We start from the raw sequence: 16,906 nt of genomic DNA, 5'->3' as shown, positions 1-16,906 counted from the left end.
CCAGGAGGCCCAGGAGTGTGTGCATGCTGGGAGGCCCCAACCTCAACCCTGCCCTGTTGCAGCCCGGGTCCCACAGGTCCCACTCCCAACAGACCTCCAGAAGGGGGGCTACAGGGTCACTGGACGGTCCCCCCCAGCAGTGCTGGACCAGAAGGGCAGAGCTGCGGGCGGTGGACGGCCTCAAGCCAGGGATCCTCCCTCAACGGACGGTGGCTGAGGAGAAGGTGGTCCCCAGGGTCCGGCAGCAGACCTGGAAACAGAGACCGGTCAGTATGACAATGTTTGAGCTGAGGAAGAAGGCCTCTGGGTCCCAGGACGAGCTGGACAGCCATAAGGGAAGCCAGGGGGGAGGTCTGTTCGGCCGCTGGAGGATGTTTGGCCGACCAGACCAGGACAAGGATAAGGAGCAGGAGGGAGCCCGAGCCCCAGGCTCCAAGCCCCCCAGCAGGCCGGACGTCCCCAAGAAGACCCTGAGCTCCTTACGCCGGAGTCTCAGTCTGCGGATCAGGAGGAACCGGCCGCGGGAGAGAGTGGAAATATCTGAAGTGACAGCAGAGGAACGCTCACGGACCAAAAGTATCGGGCAGGAGACATCTCTCCCCTCGCGTCCCTTCTCCTACCTCACCGGGAGGAGCCTGCCGCCCGCTTACGAGAAGGACAATGATGGAGGGATGCAGAACATTCAGTACCACAGCCAGGGCAAGGTCAAGGTGATGGAGGTGCCACTCTACCCAGCCAAACTGTCCTCCTCCACTAAACCAGCCCATGAGGAGCCCAGCGTGTGGCAGCTCATAGCCAGCCGCTTTAGGAGGAAGGAGCAGCAACAGCCGTCCAATGGTAAATGTGAACTCCAGCCCCAACCCCTGAGCAAAGAGACTCAGACTGGCAAATATCCCCTGGCTGGGAGTAAAAAGCCTCAGTCGGTTGCCATAGAGACTCTGGCAGGCATCGACTGCAGCAAAGGTCAAGGTAAGATTCCCTGCAAGATCGAATATATTCCCCAGCACTTACTGCCCCTAGTTCTGTACAGCCCCCCTCAACCACTCTGTGAAAAAGTTCAATTTTATAGTTCAACAAGAACAGGGGTATGCTGCTCTTAGGAAAAAGGGCAAATTGAAAACACATGGAAAGGGAACTTTTGTTTGAGGTGGCATTTCAAGGCTTCGGGCCCCAGAGGTTAGAAACCATTCCTCTTTTAGCTTTTGTGTTTTGTTAATTTACTTTTCCCACCATGCATTCCGTTTCGAATGCATTTGTGTTCTTATTGGCTATGGAACAGTAACCACTGAAAACGTTTTGCATCAAGACTTCTACCTAGAGAGATGAGGGTCTTGCCTGTTCTCTCTTGCCTGTTCTCTCATATGAGTTTGCCTTGTCCGTTTATGGGGCTTAAAGTTAACATTAGCTGTTTGATGAGTAACAGTATGGGTGGTTGGTAAAGTACTATACAGTCTGCTCCAGAATCTCTGTTTCCCAGAGACCGAGCCAGTGTGGTTGGTAATGCATGCCTTAGCTAATGCCGCTGGCCTCGTAGGGACAGGGGTGGTGACAGGCCATGGAGATGCTTTTGGCAGCCAACCAGGGCTAAATTAGGAGGGCTTACACACTGTAATGATGGTGAACTGAGAGAGCGACATCTTAAGCACTGTGTTTAGATAGCCTAGTGCTGCTCTTTCAACGTTGACAGTGTGGGATCCGGTGTGCATTTGAGAAGTTACTCATCGAAGCTGAATGAGAAAAGCAGCAATGAGCTAGAGTGATTTGTCCATGTGTTGAAAATATTTATGTTTGCTGTATACCCCTTGCAGTTTAGTTAACATCTGAATTAAGCTTTGTTCTTTTCATAAAGGCATTAGCAGATGACACGTTGCACAATGGTGAACTTGAAAACCTTTATCTGACAGGTTTGCTCCAAATGCATCGCATGACACAACACATGTTATAGTGTTATGGTTGATGAGAGTGAATTATTACATCATATTTACATCACTAAGCAAAATCCACCACTTAGATCTCCATAATCTACAAGTGCAGAATGAAAGATTCAAGTTTGATAGGTTCGTTCAAATTTAGTGAAGTTCAGATTGAAAACAAAAACCTGTAGAGAAGCACGTCTCAGTTTGTTATGCATACTTTCTCTGTGAATAAACCACTTATCAAACCTGAAAAAGTTAGATGTACTTTGGATTGATAAGCTTTAGGAAATGTTTTTTCCCTTCTGATCCTTGGCTCTTAATAAGGGCAGGGAAAGGTACACGTCATGATTTGCAATTTCCTTTGTTTTCCCTACAAAAACTGTTACCAAGGTCACCAAAGCCTTTGTAGTAGTGTTAAGTGCACATTTAGTGATATCTGTGACTGTCTATGTAGTGTAGTCGAACTTGGAGAGGGCAGGCTGTAGGAATGTAGGAGTGTCGATAACACTGACTAATAGCTAGGTGTTCAATGCCCAGGGCGGGCCGAACCGCCTGTCTCTACCTGCATGGCTGCAAAATTAATCCTGAGAACTCTGAAGCCCAGCCCTTAGTTAGCACACACACACACACACACACACACACACACACACACACACACACACACACACACACACACACACACACACGTATAACTGTAATAGACACATTAGTCTGCATTACAATATAATTTCTCTGGCTATTGATGAGCTGTTTTCCGGGATGTCTTTTCTTCCTTTGGTGGTGTAACCCCAGAACAGGGCTGAGGTGTTGAGGCCCCTGTCCCCACTCACCCCCACCCTCCTCACACCCACCCCCAACCCCCCCCTCACACCCACCACTGGGTGAACAAAGCCATTCCTGTCAGGCCTGTAGATGGGGTGACCATTGAACCATTTGATCTGATAAGGGCTCTCTCTCCCGAGGTGGAGTAGGGGTGGTGTGTAATGAAGTCATGAGTCAGTCAACACTGCACTCCATCACAGACCTGGGTTCATATAGGATTTGCTTGTAGCAATTGAACCAATGGAATGATCTAAAAAGTATGAACCCCGTCTACCTGACACTCCTGGCAGGCTCAAACAAATGCTCAACATATTTGGAAGATTTGAAATACTATTTGAACCCAGGCCTGCTCCATCAAACACATGATGTGCATTAGACTAGGCTGCCCTGAGACTAGAGAAAAGTTTAGCTGTTTCCCAGTCTGAAATGTCATACACGTCATAGTTTTTTAGGTCTAGTCAGGCTGGCAAAATGTTCACTGTGGTACATTTATCTTGCCTAGACTTGGCATTACTCATTGAGAGTTGTCGAATGTCTCCTGTGTGTCAATGTGCAGTCTGTATTCGTTCATCTCACGACTGCTCTCTTTAAAGAGATCCATTAAATTGTTTGTGGAGCATTTAAGAATGCCCTGGCATTTATTATTTTTAATCCCACAGCGAACTGAAATTTATTCATGAAAAGTTTTTATATTGCAGCTCTACTAACAACAAGATAATGTCTTGATGTCCTTGGATAAACGTTTATTTTTTTTTCTAGTAAACTGACTTCCTCTCTCGACGGCCTGTATTTATGCACACAGCTCCCGCATGAGCTGCAAACGATTTAGGCTCACAGAAACAACTATGTGGTTAAGTTAAGGCACGCACTCTCAAACCTTTGGATAATTTCAGCCAGTAGTTTTGAAAGTGGTGCTCATGAGCCAACAGTGGTCCCCGTTTTTGTGTACTACGTTATCCAACTGTGTACCACGTCATCCATTTCGTGTGATATGCTATGAATTTGGAAATTCGTGTGATATGTTACGGATTTGTTGTGCTTAATATCACGGAGTGCATCTGTAAGGGTTAAGGTTTGGGATAGGGTTAAAACAGAAACAACTTTAAGGTTAAGTTCAGGCATTCATTTCCGATTGGTTAACAGTTCAGGCATTTATTCTGATTGATTAAGTTAAGGATGAAGGTTTGGGATAGGGTTAAAACAGAAAAACAACTCTACGGTAAAGTTTAGCCATTAATTAAGACTGGCCTTGCTAACTCATTGTGGACAGATGGCGCAGTGGTCTAAGCAGCCAGCTCCTGCTCCATATACTGCCAATTCAATCCAATGATTCATATATACACTAGTTGACTGACAGGGGGCACTGTTTTGAAGCTACAGTGCCTCCATCTCACCATTGTAAAAAATATTTTGGAAGCTATAGAATTGCATTTATTAATGTCTAGATTTGTTTTTGCTACATTTATTCTATTACAGACATTAATGCAAACTTTTAAAATATATTATATGAGCTAAACATAAAAACATTTTCCTTAAAGGGCTTGTAAGTACGCATTGTTGTATGTGACAAATAAAATTGTATTTTATTTGATTAAAGTATACTTTTTTGAAAGATCTAATGTGACTGTACACTACAAAAAAAACACACAAAAAAAACATACACTGACCAAAAATATAAACGCAACATGTAAAGTCCCATGTTTCATGAGCTGAAATAGAAAATCCCAGAAATGTTCCATATGTACAAAAAGCTTATTTCTCTCAAATGTTGTGCACGAATTTGTTTACATCCCTGTTAGTGAGCATTTCTCCTTTGCCAAGATAATCCATCCACCTGACAGGTGTGGCATATCAAGAAACTGATTAAACAGCATGATCATTACACAGGTGCACCTTGTGCTGGGGACAATAAAAGGCCACTTTAAAATGAGCTGTTTTGTCACACCACACAATGCCACGGATGTCTCAAGGTTTGAGGGAGAGCGCAATTGGCATGCTGACCGCAGGAATGTCCAGAGCTGTTACTAGAGAATTGAATGTACATTTCTCTACCATAAGCCGCCTCCAACGTTGTTTTAGAGAATTTGACAGTACGTCCAACCTGCCTTACAACCGCAGACCACTTGTAACCACACCAGCCCAGGACCTCCACATACGGCTTCTTCACCTGCGGGATCGTCTGGGGGGGTTGGGAGGGCTGCTGAGGAGTATTTCTGTCTGTAATAAAACCCTTTTGTGGGGAAAAACTCATTCTGATTGGCTGGGCCTGGCTGCCAAGTGGGTGGGCCTATGCCCTCTAAGGCCCACCCATGGCTGCACCTCTGCCCAGTCATGTGAAAACCATAGATTAGGGCCTAATTTATTTATTTCAATTGACTGATTGCCTTATATGAACAGTAACTCAGTAAAATCTTTGAAATTGTTGCAAGTTGCGTTTATATTGTTGTTCAGTATACATGTAATTTGGTCCATGAAACATTTATTTGAAATACTGTAGAATCCCATTAATTCCTATGGAAGACTGCTCCTTCTGGGGTGTGCCAATATGGCCGACCGGTGGCTTCAAAACCTCTCACTGGCTAATACATAGCATCAGCAATCCAGGGTTTATATGTACAATGCATTCGGAAAGTATTCAGACCCCTTGACATTTTCCACATTTTGTTACGTTACAGCCTTATTCTAAAATGGATTAAATAGTTTTTTTCCCTCATCAATCACACAATACCCCATAATGACAAAGAAAAAATAGTCTGAGGTCCTGAGTGCTCTGGAGCAGGTTTTCATCAAGGATCTCTCTGTACTTTGCTCCATTAATCTTTCCCTCGATCCTGACTTGTCTCCCAGTCCCTGCCACTTAAAAACCTCCCCACAGCATGATGCTGCCACCACCATGCTTCACCGTAGGGATGGTGCCAGGTTTCCTCCAGATGCGATGCTTTGCATTCAGGACAAAGAGTTTAATCTTGGTTTCATCAGACCAGAGAATCTTGTTTTGGCAAACTCATGCAGGCTGTCATGTGCCTTTTACTGAGGAGTGGCTTCCGTCTGGCCACTCTACCATAAAGGCCTGATTGGTGGAGTGCTGCAGAGATGGTTGTCATCAAAGGAACATAAAATTTGACATACCAATTAGGATCTGGTTAAAAATACTTGAATCAGTTATAGAACCCATTGCCCTTTATGGTTGTGAGGTCTGGGGTCCGCTCACCAACCAAGAATTCACAAAATGGGACAAACATCAAATTGAGACTTTGCATGCAGAATTCTGCAAAAACATCCTCTGTGTACAACGTAAAACACCAAATAATGCATGCAGAGCAGAATTAGGCCAATACCCGCTAATTATCAAAATCCAGAAAAGAGCCGTTAAATTCTATAACCACTTAAAAGGAAGCGATTCCCAAACCTTCCATAACAAAGCCATCACCTACAGAGAGATGAACTTGGAGAAGAGTCCCCTAAGTAAGCTGGTCCTGGGGCTCTGTTCACAAACACAAACATGCCCCAGGACAACAACAACAACAACAACAACAACAACAACACAATTAGACCCAACCAAATCATGAGAAAACAAAAAGAGAATTACTTGACACATTGGAAAGAACAAACAAAAAAACTGAGCAAACTAGAATTCTATTTGGCCCTAAACAGAGAGTACACAGTGGCAGAATACCTGACCACTGTGACTGACCCAAACTTAAGGAAAGCTTTGACTATGTACAGACTCAGTGAGCATAGCCTTGCTATTGAGAAAGGCCACCGTAGGCAGACCTGGCTCTCAAGAGAAGACAGGCTATGTGCACACTGCCCACAAAATGAGGTGGAAACTGAGCTGCACTTCCTAACCTCCTGCCAAATGTATGACCATATTAGAGTCACATATTTCCCTCAGATTACAGCGATCCACAAAGAATTCGAAAACAAACCCAATTTTGATCAACTCCCTTATCTACTGGGTGAAAAACGACAGTGTGCCATCACAGCTGCAAGATTTGTGACCTGTTGCCACAAGAAAAGGGCAACCAGTGAAGAACAAACACCATTGTAAATACAACCCATATTTATGTTTATTTATTTTCCCATCTGTACTTTAACTATTTGCACATTGTTACAACACTGTATATATACATAATATGACATTTGAAATGTCTTTATTATTTTGGAACTTCTGAGTGTAATGTTTACTGTTAATATTTATTGTTTATTTCACTTTTGTTTACTATCTACTTCACTTGCTTTGGCAATGTTAACATACGTTTCCCATGCCAATAAAGCCCTTAAATTGAATTAAATTGAATTGGTTGTCCGTCTGGAAGGTTCTCCCATCTCCACAGAGGAACTCTGGAGCTCTGTCAGAGTGAAATTTACATTTACAATTTCAAGTCTCATAGCAAAGGGTCTGAATACTTATGTAAATAAGGTATCTGTTTTTTATGTTTAATAAATGTGCAAACATTTATAAAAACCTGTTTTCGCTTTGGCAGTATGGGATATTGTGTGTAGATTGAGTGAAAAAACCCATTTCATTCCATTTTAGAATAAGGCTGTAACGTAAGAAAATGTGGAAAAAGTCAAGGTGTCTGAATGCTTTCCGAATGCACTGTATCATTGGTTCAATCCCAACTCTGGGAACTCATTTAAAGAAAAAAAAACTGTGCCCCTAGTGGACGGTTTTGACTGTGTCTCCCGATGTCCTGGGGACCTGCAAAAACGAAAAATGTCACCTTAAATCTGGAGTGAACTCTGCTCATACAAAATGTTCGGCCACTGTGAATCATGGCCAACAACATTTCCGTTTCCCTAAATATTATCTTTCTGCTCTTTTTGAGTTTGAATCTGATTTATTGAATTCCCTCAGCAGGCCTTTTCTGAGCCAAGCTCCTCACTACTGATTAGGTTTACCATTATGACAAACAGAATGCGTCACTCCCAAGCAAAACAACACTGACAGTGTGATAATGCAAACCCACCTGCTGGGAGAGGAGTGGTGGTGGGGAGAATGAGTGTTATGGGTTGAGTGAGTTAGTCAGAGACAGTCGAGAAGGAGATGGGATATGGAGGCTCTGTTAATACTTGAATATGACTCCTTATTTGAGCATCTGCTGCCACACAGATCCCCAGCTACGTTTTTCTGCTCCCCAGGACCGCTTGAGACTCGCGCTTCGCTAGAAGTCGCTTCAAACTACACCACTGCTGCTACTCACCTCTCAGGGGAAATAGCTTCTCAGAATCAAGTTATCAAAACCCATTGACATGCTGGAGTCTAAGAGACCACTCACAAATGATGTGTTAGGGGTGTTTAAAGGGGCAATCTGAAGTTGCTACATCCATTTTTGTTATTTATAAATGAGTGATATGTACCCATTGATTCTTGAAGAATATAACTTATAAATGCCTCATGAGCTTAGTTCAACTGTTGTACCCCATCAGAACCCAAAATTATAAACTTGTTTTACTCCAATGTTTGTAAACAAAGTAAATGTAATCAAACACTATATAGCCTCAAAACATGGTTAAAACTATAATTGTTTTTATCATGGATGGTCAGTCCTTGCATCCATAGCTCTGTCTATGAATTTGAGAGTGGTTACATTTCTCCAGCCCCATCCCTCAACATTTTACCGGAACAGGGGCGGGGAGGATGCTTTCTTATTGTTTCAACTGCTGATTGCTGCTTTAATGTTATGGTGATGACAGAATTGCACAATAGAGATAAAGGCTGGGGTTAAAGAACGCCTTTCTGCATCAGTGCACAGGTCAAAGTAGAGTTCCTGAGGCTATTGACAGTTGGGCGATCCTCCTTTGTGCAGAAACATGTTTATGGTATGTTGTTAACGTGGGGTTGGGGTTATAGAAAATGTTAGCTTAGACGTGAAGTTAACTTTCATTGCAATTTATTCTACTAAATCGAGTCAGCTAAGACTGAACCCAAGGAACTATTTGTCAAAAATCTAATTTGTCTAGCTCGGGTTAAATGAGAATTCCAACAGAAAGCTTAGCTTTCCTATAGCCCTACACAATGGGATAGATTGGTCGGCAAGCATCCACCTCTCTGTCTGCATCACTAGTGATTATGTTTGTCACTTACCTATCCCCTTAGTGAAATTACATTCTGCTGTTCAGAGCTCTACAGATAAGAGCTGTAGCAGCATTGAGTCGACAACTTTGTGAATTGGGCTGCAGAGCCAAAACAGTTACAAGATAGGGAGATGATTCAGGAACAATTATGTCAATGGAGCTGCTGCTCGGTGTAAGTATACCCTAGGCCTAGTCAGAGGCAATGGCAGTGGGTAACAACCCACTATGTGGTTACCAATGAAGGATGTAAAAATACTTATTCCAAGCTAAATTCACACTCTCTAATTTCTATCTGGTGGGAAAAATCTCTTAGCCGCAGAGCGGCATGGAGGTTTAGACCTTATGGTCGTCCTCCCCGCTCATTCCCCACTGACCACACACACACACACACACACACACACACACACACACACACACAAAACACATGCACACCCACGCACACACACACACACACACACAAACAGAGTGGTATTTTCCTCGCATTTTCCTTCCCTCTGTTTTCAGAACTCAATAAGGGGGGTACTAATCGTACCTCACTGCCCTTGGATTGAATAGTTATTTTTATTAGAGTGGACATGAGCAGTGAGGTAAAAAACATGACAAACAAGCTGTAGCAGTTTTCCATTTCACACAAACAAAGGCTCTGGTGTCCTATGGAGGGTGCATCACTGACGTTGGGGCTCGTTCTGTTCTATTTCCATAGGCATTCTGGGTAGCGATGGGGGTGCTCATTTTTTATGGCGAACACATTAATTCTATTAGCTGTTTGAGCAACGGCTAAGGACAAGTGTCTTTGCCACCCTGTATGTTACATCAATCTGGATAGCCACAGCATACATGCCTAGCATGTAGCACGTGTGTAGCACAAACAATGTGTCACATGGTTTGATAAAAGATAGATAGGTAAAGCTTTGAGTGAATAACCACTACTTTTCTTCTATTTCTCCTCTGTTCTTCTGCCCTGTGTTTCATGCCTTTTAAAGTTATTTAAAACATGAGTGGTGGTGTTACGGTCAGTAATAACATAATGTTCTATTCTGGCCCCAGTCTCCTAACTCTAAGTGGTCAACACCACTATAGAGCCCCATTTGTATGATGACTCCTAATTCTACTGGATAGCCTGTTTATTTCTGGGGTCTTCTTTTGTGTGTTTGGCCCTCTCTCTTTAAGAGATTCAAGAAGTTTACGACAAATCTGTTCAAGTCAGTGTGCTCTCATAACAGGTTGCTGAAGAGTTGCATAACAGAGCTCCAATCAGTGTTTTTATTCGTCCTCTTGTCTATATCATTTTTTTAAAATTAAGTAATCTTGACAAAATGAGTGGCAACCTCATTTAAACTCCTCTCTACCACTTGTGAAATACACTCCCTCACTCACTCAAGCAGAGTGTCAGAACTGCAGAGCCTAAAGGTTGCCCTAGCAAATATTATTTACTTTCCAGTGTAACCTACAACATAATCCTGGTTTAATATGCTGCTTGAATGTATTCGCTCCCATATCAGCTAAAAATAGAATGCCATCAATTTTGCTAAGGGAGAAAAAGCACATGGCTTGGGGCTGTTTTTTGGTTGTCAATCAGGTAGTTGTTACTTCGAAACAAAATACCTTTTGGGAGGATTCTAATAAGGCTACAATGTTGTTTGGGTTATTGTTTTAAAAGTCGCTGAGATTATATTTGGTTATCAATGCAAAATAGGCTTCTTATTTAATGCTAAGCTAAACCAAAACAGTAATCTTGAAGTTTAAGTGATTTTGAAGTTGACTAGCTTCCCACATCGCCATGTGAAATAATCAGATTTATTGTTTGAACAGTCGCTGAGATTATATTGCTTATTAATGCAAAATAGGCTACTTTGATTCAGCCTATAGATTCAAGGAACCAAGTGAGCTTCATTGCCTACACAACACTGCCTCCACGGCTACACAAGGAATGATAAGGCACTGGAGTACATTGAACGTCGGAGTGCACTACAAGGAGCCGCCCCTTTTGTGAGGAAAAACGACATTGCGACACTGCGCTACGCTCCGTAGGGTCCGTCTCCATAGGGTATAAATCGGCCTTGAAGAGCATGTTCTAACATGTTCAAGGAGATGTCAAACTGGTAGTGAGAGGGTTTAGCAACACAAGGCCTGCTATTCAGAACCACTCTGTGCAAAACCAATTGAATCCACCTCGGGTGATGCAGTCCTCAACCTTGATATGAAGTGAAATAACCATAACAATGAAGCCTGTTATTGTATACAGGAGTATTGTCAGTGTATTAGTTAAACCTTATTGCTTCTAAAACAAAAATTGTCAAGGAAGAATATTGTGAAAGAAAAAAACGTTACTTTCTTAATTGGAAAAAGGGGCACAAATGAAGTCTAATGGAATGGCTTCGATTAGCCTTGGAGGAACACAAAATCAATGTTCTTCAACAATTGATCCTACATCCTGCAAAAGTTTTAATTATCATGTAAGAGGCCCTTATACTCAACTTACACAGACGACTACTTATGTATTGGACAACCGATTTTCAAATAATTAAACCTTTTGTTTATGGCAAAGTGCACTTCGTAGATGCCTATAAATAGGTACTTCAATACAGGAAATTATTTTCAAGAGTAAATCCATTTGAATGAAAAAAAACTTTCCTTACATATTTGCCCATGGAAGAAGTGGTTAGAAAGTGACATTCAGGAGATAAAGGTACTCAAAGTTGACCCATTTTGCATACCCACCATACAATGAGACATCCATGTCCTCAACACTGGAGAATATAAACGGTTGACTTTGATATAATTTAAAAGCTTACAAACAGTGTTGTCAAACTATTGTAATTTTTAAACCTTTAACGTCAATAATCTGAAAACGTGTAAACTCAGATATGTTGTAGCTTAGACCTTATTTCACATGATCTGAGGTTTTTGTTTTGTGCCCTCCATCGGTTGTGACACAATATGCTCTCGAATACAGGATGGGTGTCATTTCAATCATAGAAAGGTCCATTCTATGGATTACATATCGCTTCAGACCACTGCAATTTAGCTGGTACACAATTGAAATTGAATTGAAATGTAACTTCTAATTACTACCACAAAGATGACCGCCGGTCCACCTACCGTTGAATGAAGGATTGACAGTATAATTTAAAACAACAGATATTCCCATTCAAGTTAACATTCTCTGATGTGTGGACCTCCAAACATCTTTGTGGTACCATTTTGAAAGTTGAAATGTCTATTTTATTCCCATTTTAGTACATTTGTCAGCAAAACATGACAACCACCCTATATTCAAGAGCACTCCTATTTGCCATATCTTCAATTTAAGTCTACTAGAAAGAGTGTGCCCTCAGGCCTGGAGAGAAGCAAAAGTCATTATGCTACCTAAGAATAGTAAAGCCCCCTTTACTGGCTCAAATAGTTGACCAATCAGCCTGTTACCAACCCTTAGTAAACTTTTGGAAAAAATGGTGTTTGACCAGATACAATGGTATTTTACAGCAAACAAATTGACAACAGACTTTCATCATGCTTATAGGGAAGGACATTCAACAAGCACAGCACTTACACAAATGACTGATGATTGGCTGAGAGAAATTGATGATAAAAAGATTGTGGAGGCTGTTTTGTTAAACTTCAGTGCGGATTCTTACATTATTGATCATAGCCTACTGCTGGAAAAACGTATGTTATGGCTTTACACCCCCTGCTATATTGTGGATAAAGAATTACCTGTCTAACAGAACACAGAGGGTGTTATTTAATGGAAGCCTATCCATAGAATCAGGAATTCCCCAGGGCAGATATCTAGGCACCTTACTTTTTTCAATCTTTACTAACTACATGCCACTGGCTTTGTATGCGGATGACTCAACACTATACACGTCAGCTACTACAGCGACTGAAATGACTGCAACACTTAACAAAGAGCTGCAGTTAGTTTCAGAATGGGTGGCAAGGAATAAGTTAGTCCTAAATATTTCAAAAACTAAAAACATTGTATTTGGTACAAATAATTCACTAAACCCTAAACCTCAACTAAATCTTGTAAACTGCTTGGAGTAACCCTGGATTGTAAACTGTCATGGTCAAAACATATTGATACAACAGTAGCTAAGATTGGGAGAAATCTGTCCATAATAAAGCGCTGCTCTGCCTTCTTAACAGCACTAACAACAAGGCAGGTCCTACAGGCTCTAGTTTTGTCGCACCTGGACTATTGTTCAGTCGTGTGGTCAGGTGCCACAAAGAGGGACTTAGGAAAATTGCAATTGGCTCAGAACAGGGCAGCACGGCTGGCCCTTAGATGTACACAGAGGGCTAACATTAATTATATGCATGTCAATCTCTCCTGGCTCAAAGTGGAGGAGAGATTTACTTCATCACTACTTGTATTTGTGAGAGGTATTGACATGTTGAATGCACCAAGCTGTCTGTTTGAACTACTGGTACACAGCTAAGACACCTACGCAATAAAATGACAATTTTTATCATAAAACCTTTATTTTCCAGAAATTATTAAATAGTTTGACAACCCTGTTTGTGAGCTTTTTAAATTAGATCAATCTCAACTGTTTATCTTTTCCAGTGATTGAAACATGGGTTTATCCTCAAGTAATTTTTCTGGATGATTGTTCTCGATGATCAATGTCATTTGTTTGCTTTGGGCAAGATGAGAAAACATTGTTGCTGCACCAAACATGTGCACTTACATGATGCTGCCTTGTTTGGTGTTGTAGGTGTTCATTGTCCTGGTGTAGACACTGGGTCCCACCTGACACTCTCTTTTACTATAACGTCCTTAGGGAGAAGTTATATGTGTGTTTGGTTATGACCTGAACAATGCTACTGACTTTCGCCCAGGCTGTAATTGTTCTCTTGAATGGTTTTCTAGACTTAGTTTTTAAATGGTGATTTTCCAGTCAAATGTTCCTTCCATATGTGTTGCCATTAATAGAGGAACATGTTGGAACAAGTCTGGTTTTCTCTCACTATTATATTGAATTAGTTGTGTGCGTTCTTGCTTGTGCGTGCCTGCGTGCGCCAGAGGTCCCTTTTTAAACCACAATTGCACCACTTCCCTTCAAGCCACAGACAGTACATGTTCGGTGCAACAAACATCAAACAACAAGCATTGTCAGGACAAAGAGTCAAGAGCCAGAGAGATGGAGAGCAGAGCATGTTTGTATTTGGTTCAACGGAACATGAAGAAATAAACTGTGATGATACGTGATAGTGATCGGGAATCAACACACTGCTTTACCCTTCACTAACCTTAACTAAATTGTGTTTGTTCTCTCTTTTTCTCTTCCAGACTCTTTTGTCAACAGCCAAGAATGGACATTGAGTCGATCAGTGCCAGAGCTCAAAGTGGTGAGTAGTATTCATCATAACTTCAGCCCGTATTAATCGTCTGACATTGGCACTGCGAGAGGAAGATAAGTTCAGCATTAGCATTGGATTGATTTAAACGTCAATGCCAGTGCATGCTCTATGCATGTCAAAAACATTTATTCTCATTCTGCATGAGAGAGAGAGAGTAGAGTACAGAAATTGGCTGGAATATTCCCTGGCACCAAGCAAGACTGTGGGTGATTATTAATGATGCTTTTATTGCGTTGGCATGGTGATGCGGAGCGCAGAGTGGCTTGCAGCAGACGAAGAGATGAGTGACAGTTTTGGGGTAGACGAGTGACACTTACTGGGTCTGATCCACCTGCTGGCACAACAGTTCTTACCACTGCCACACACACACACACACACACACACTGCTCACATCCTCACTGGAAGAAAGGAATGCTTCACGCACATAATCAATAGGGATATAACCACAAAGCCGCATTCCACCGTTCCAGTGGCAAATACTGTAGTATTCATAGTATTTTGGTCTTCTATGAATTGGTAAGGGTCGTGCATCACATCAGAAAGATCCTATGGGAATCTGAGACAAATCAGATGGGGGAACTTTTATGAAGAACATGATTTCTAACCATGGAAAATTTGATAGAGCTCATTGTCCTTTATATAGTATAAGGTGTTAATTAGCTCCACACACTTCAGAGGTTAAGTGAACTGATACTGGATTCAGCAGGAAAAAGACTAGGACTGTCAGAGAAGGGACAGAACTTCAATTTCTTCGACAGTTCCATATGGCAGTATTGGACAGAAGTAGTTCATTCATATGTTATGTTTCCCAATAGCATGGATAGATGTTATCGTTCCAACATGTATGCTATTGCACTCATGGGGGAGATGAGCTGATACTGTGTAGTACTGTCTTCCCAAAACTTCACATTAAAAACATCGTATTCAAACCTGGACTTTGATAATGAACCACAGACTGATCCTTTAAAAAAGTATCTGCTTTCATCTTCCTGAACTTATTAATGATGGGCTTACGACATAGCAGGTAACAAAGCTTTACAGTTCTAACACAATCCCTGCGCCTTTTGTAGTTCGTTTCAGTTATGAGTAGCTCCTAGCTTGTTATTCTTCAGTTCTTGATAGACTACTACTTATTGTCCTTTCCAAAGCCAACTTCCTCCTTATGAAGACCATAAGTATTATGAGGGAGAAGATAGGTAGTTTATTCCCCCCCCCACCACACACACAGTCCCCTGTAATTAAAACCATACCTGACTTTACCACCCACTAATGATCTAAAGAAGAATTGGATGAAGGAAGAGTGGAGGGGTGGAGGAAGGGATGAGGGTGTGTTGGAGGAGCCTTTCTTCTCCCCCAGACTTCCTGGCATCATCAGCCACCCCAGCCTGGGAGCGTCCCAGCCCCAGCACACTCTCCGTCAGGCTTCACCTGGGGGAAAACAGCAGTCAGGGCTTGGGCCTTGGCCTAGACAACCACCAGGGGGAGTATGGAAAACATTAGCTGAACATATACTGTACTGTTCCCTTGGTGTCTTACCTTTACCCTATAAGCACCATCTGTTCATGTGAAAGTCCATAGGCTGAGGCCTTTGGCATTGGTTAGTAGTGTAACCGTATCTACAACATATTGCCGCTACAAACTGAACATTTTACTATTACTAGTACTAGTCGTGTTACTAGACTTTTAATAGTACTAGTATTTTGCCGTCTTGCTGTTTCACCAATCATAATTTGTATACAGGTCAAGCTGCAGAGGCTCTGGCTATGATTGGCGGTGTAACCTTCCATACAACATACATGTCCTGGAATGAACTACGTGTGAGTGTGGTGTCATGTGACCATGTTGTTGTTTCTGCAGGGTATTGTGGGTAATCTGTCGAGCGGGAAGTCGGCCCTGGTCCACCGGTACCTGACAGGCACGTACGTGCAGGAGGAGTCCCCTGAAGGTAAGAGACAGACCCTGCTGCTTAAATCCTGAGGGAGGAGAGAGCCGTCACATGTTCAAAAAAGCTAAAAGGTTTTCAACTTGTCAGTCAACACATGAACGCATCACTTGAGGCAGAGCTGTCTGTTCCTTCTTATAGCTGTGATGGTATCTCGCTAATCTAGTCCATCTACTGGCCCTGCTGCGTCATAAATGTAAATGTCATTTGAGATCTTTATAATAATTCATAAAGGCTTATAAAGTTATTTTAAGGTTTTACCAGATTATTGGCTGTCCGAAACCTGTTGAAATACCACCTGGAATGATCAATTGGCAAGACAATCTGTATTTTGGTTGATGTTATTCTAGCCTGGGATAGATATGGACAAAGTACAAAGACAGGGCTGGGCTTGATGTTTACAGTAAGCTGTATACAAACTCAATTCATAATTAGCAGTTAGTTTGAGTGTTTTCCACATGGTGTATGGAGAGAAAAGAGAAACCTGCATTATCTTCGCTTATCATTAACGGTAAGGTGTGTTGGTGTATTTTCTGTTGTTGTTATTGTTTTGTATCAGTCGACGCAGTGTCCAATTTTATCTCAAACCCAAGGATGTGGAGAGAGATGAGTTGGAGATAATTGGCTTTTTATCTGTTAGTATAAATTAATGACAGCTTGAGCAAATCATTGTCTATGAAAGAGAGAGGGCTGCTGCGTTAGAATGATAATTCCCAAACACATCAAGGTAAAACTAAGACCTGGGCTTAAAGCACTAAATCCTACTATAACCCTT

At 41.9% G+C, this 16,906-nt stretch overlaps 1 protein-coding gene across 1 annotated transcript in view; it reads left to right on the top strand.

Annotated features, from left to right (window-relative positions):
• The window catches only part of LOC311146673 (arf-GAP with GTPase, ANK repeat and PH domain-containing protein 3-like), a gene marked incomplete at its 5' end in the record, with an annotated part of 227,058 nt that overhangs the window by 89,238 nt on the left and 120,914 nt on the right, over positions 1-16,906 (top strand). The window contains 2 exons of the mRNA XM_084183206.1: positions 14,119-14,177; positions 16,047-16,134. Of these exons, the coding sequence (XP_084039332.1) occupies positions 14,119-14,177; positions 16,047-16,134 (147 nt within the window). The remainder of the gene's footprint in view (positions 1-14,118; positions 14,178-16,046; positions 16,135-16,906) is intronic.

Source organism: Coregonus lavaretus (assembly GCF_964263955.1).
Source record: "Coregonus lavaretus genome assembly, chromosome: 19".
Taxonomy (NCBI): domain Eukaryota; kingdom Metazoa; phylum Chordata; class Actinopteri; order Salmoniformes; family Salmonidae; genus Coregonus; species Coregonus lavaretus.
Note: the sequence above shows the minus strand (reverse complement) of the source record. Positions and strands in the feature narration are given on the sequence as shown.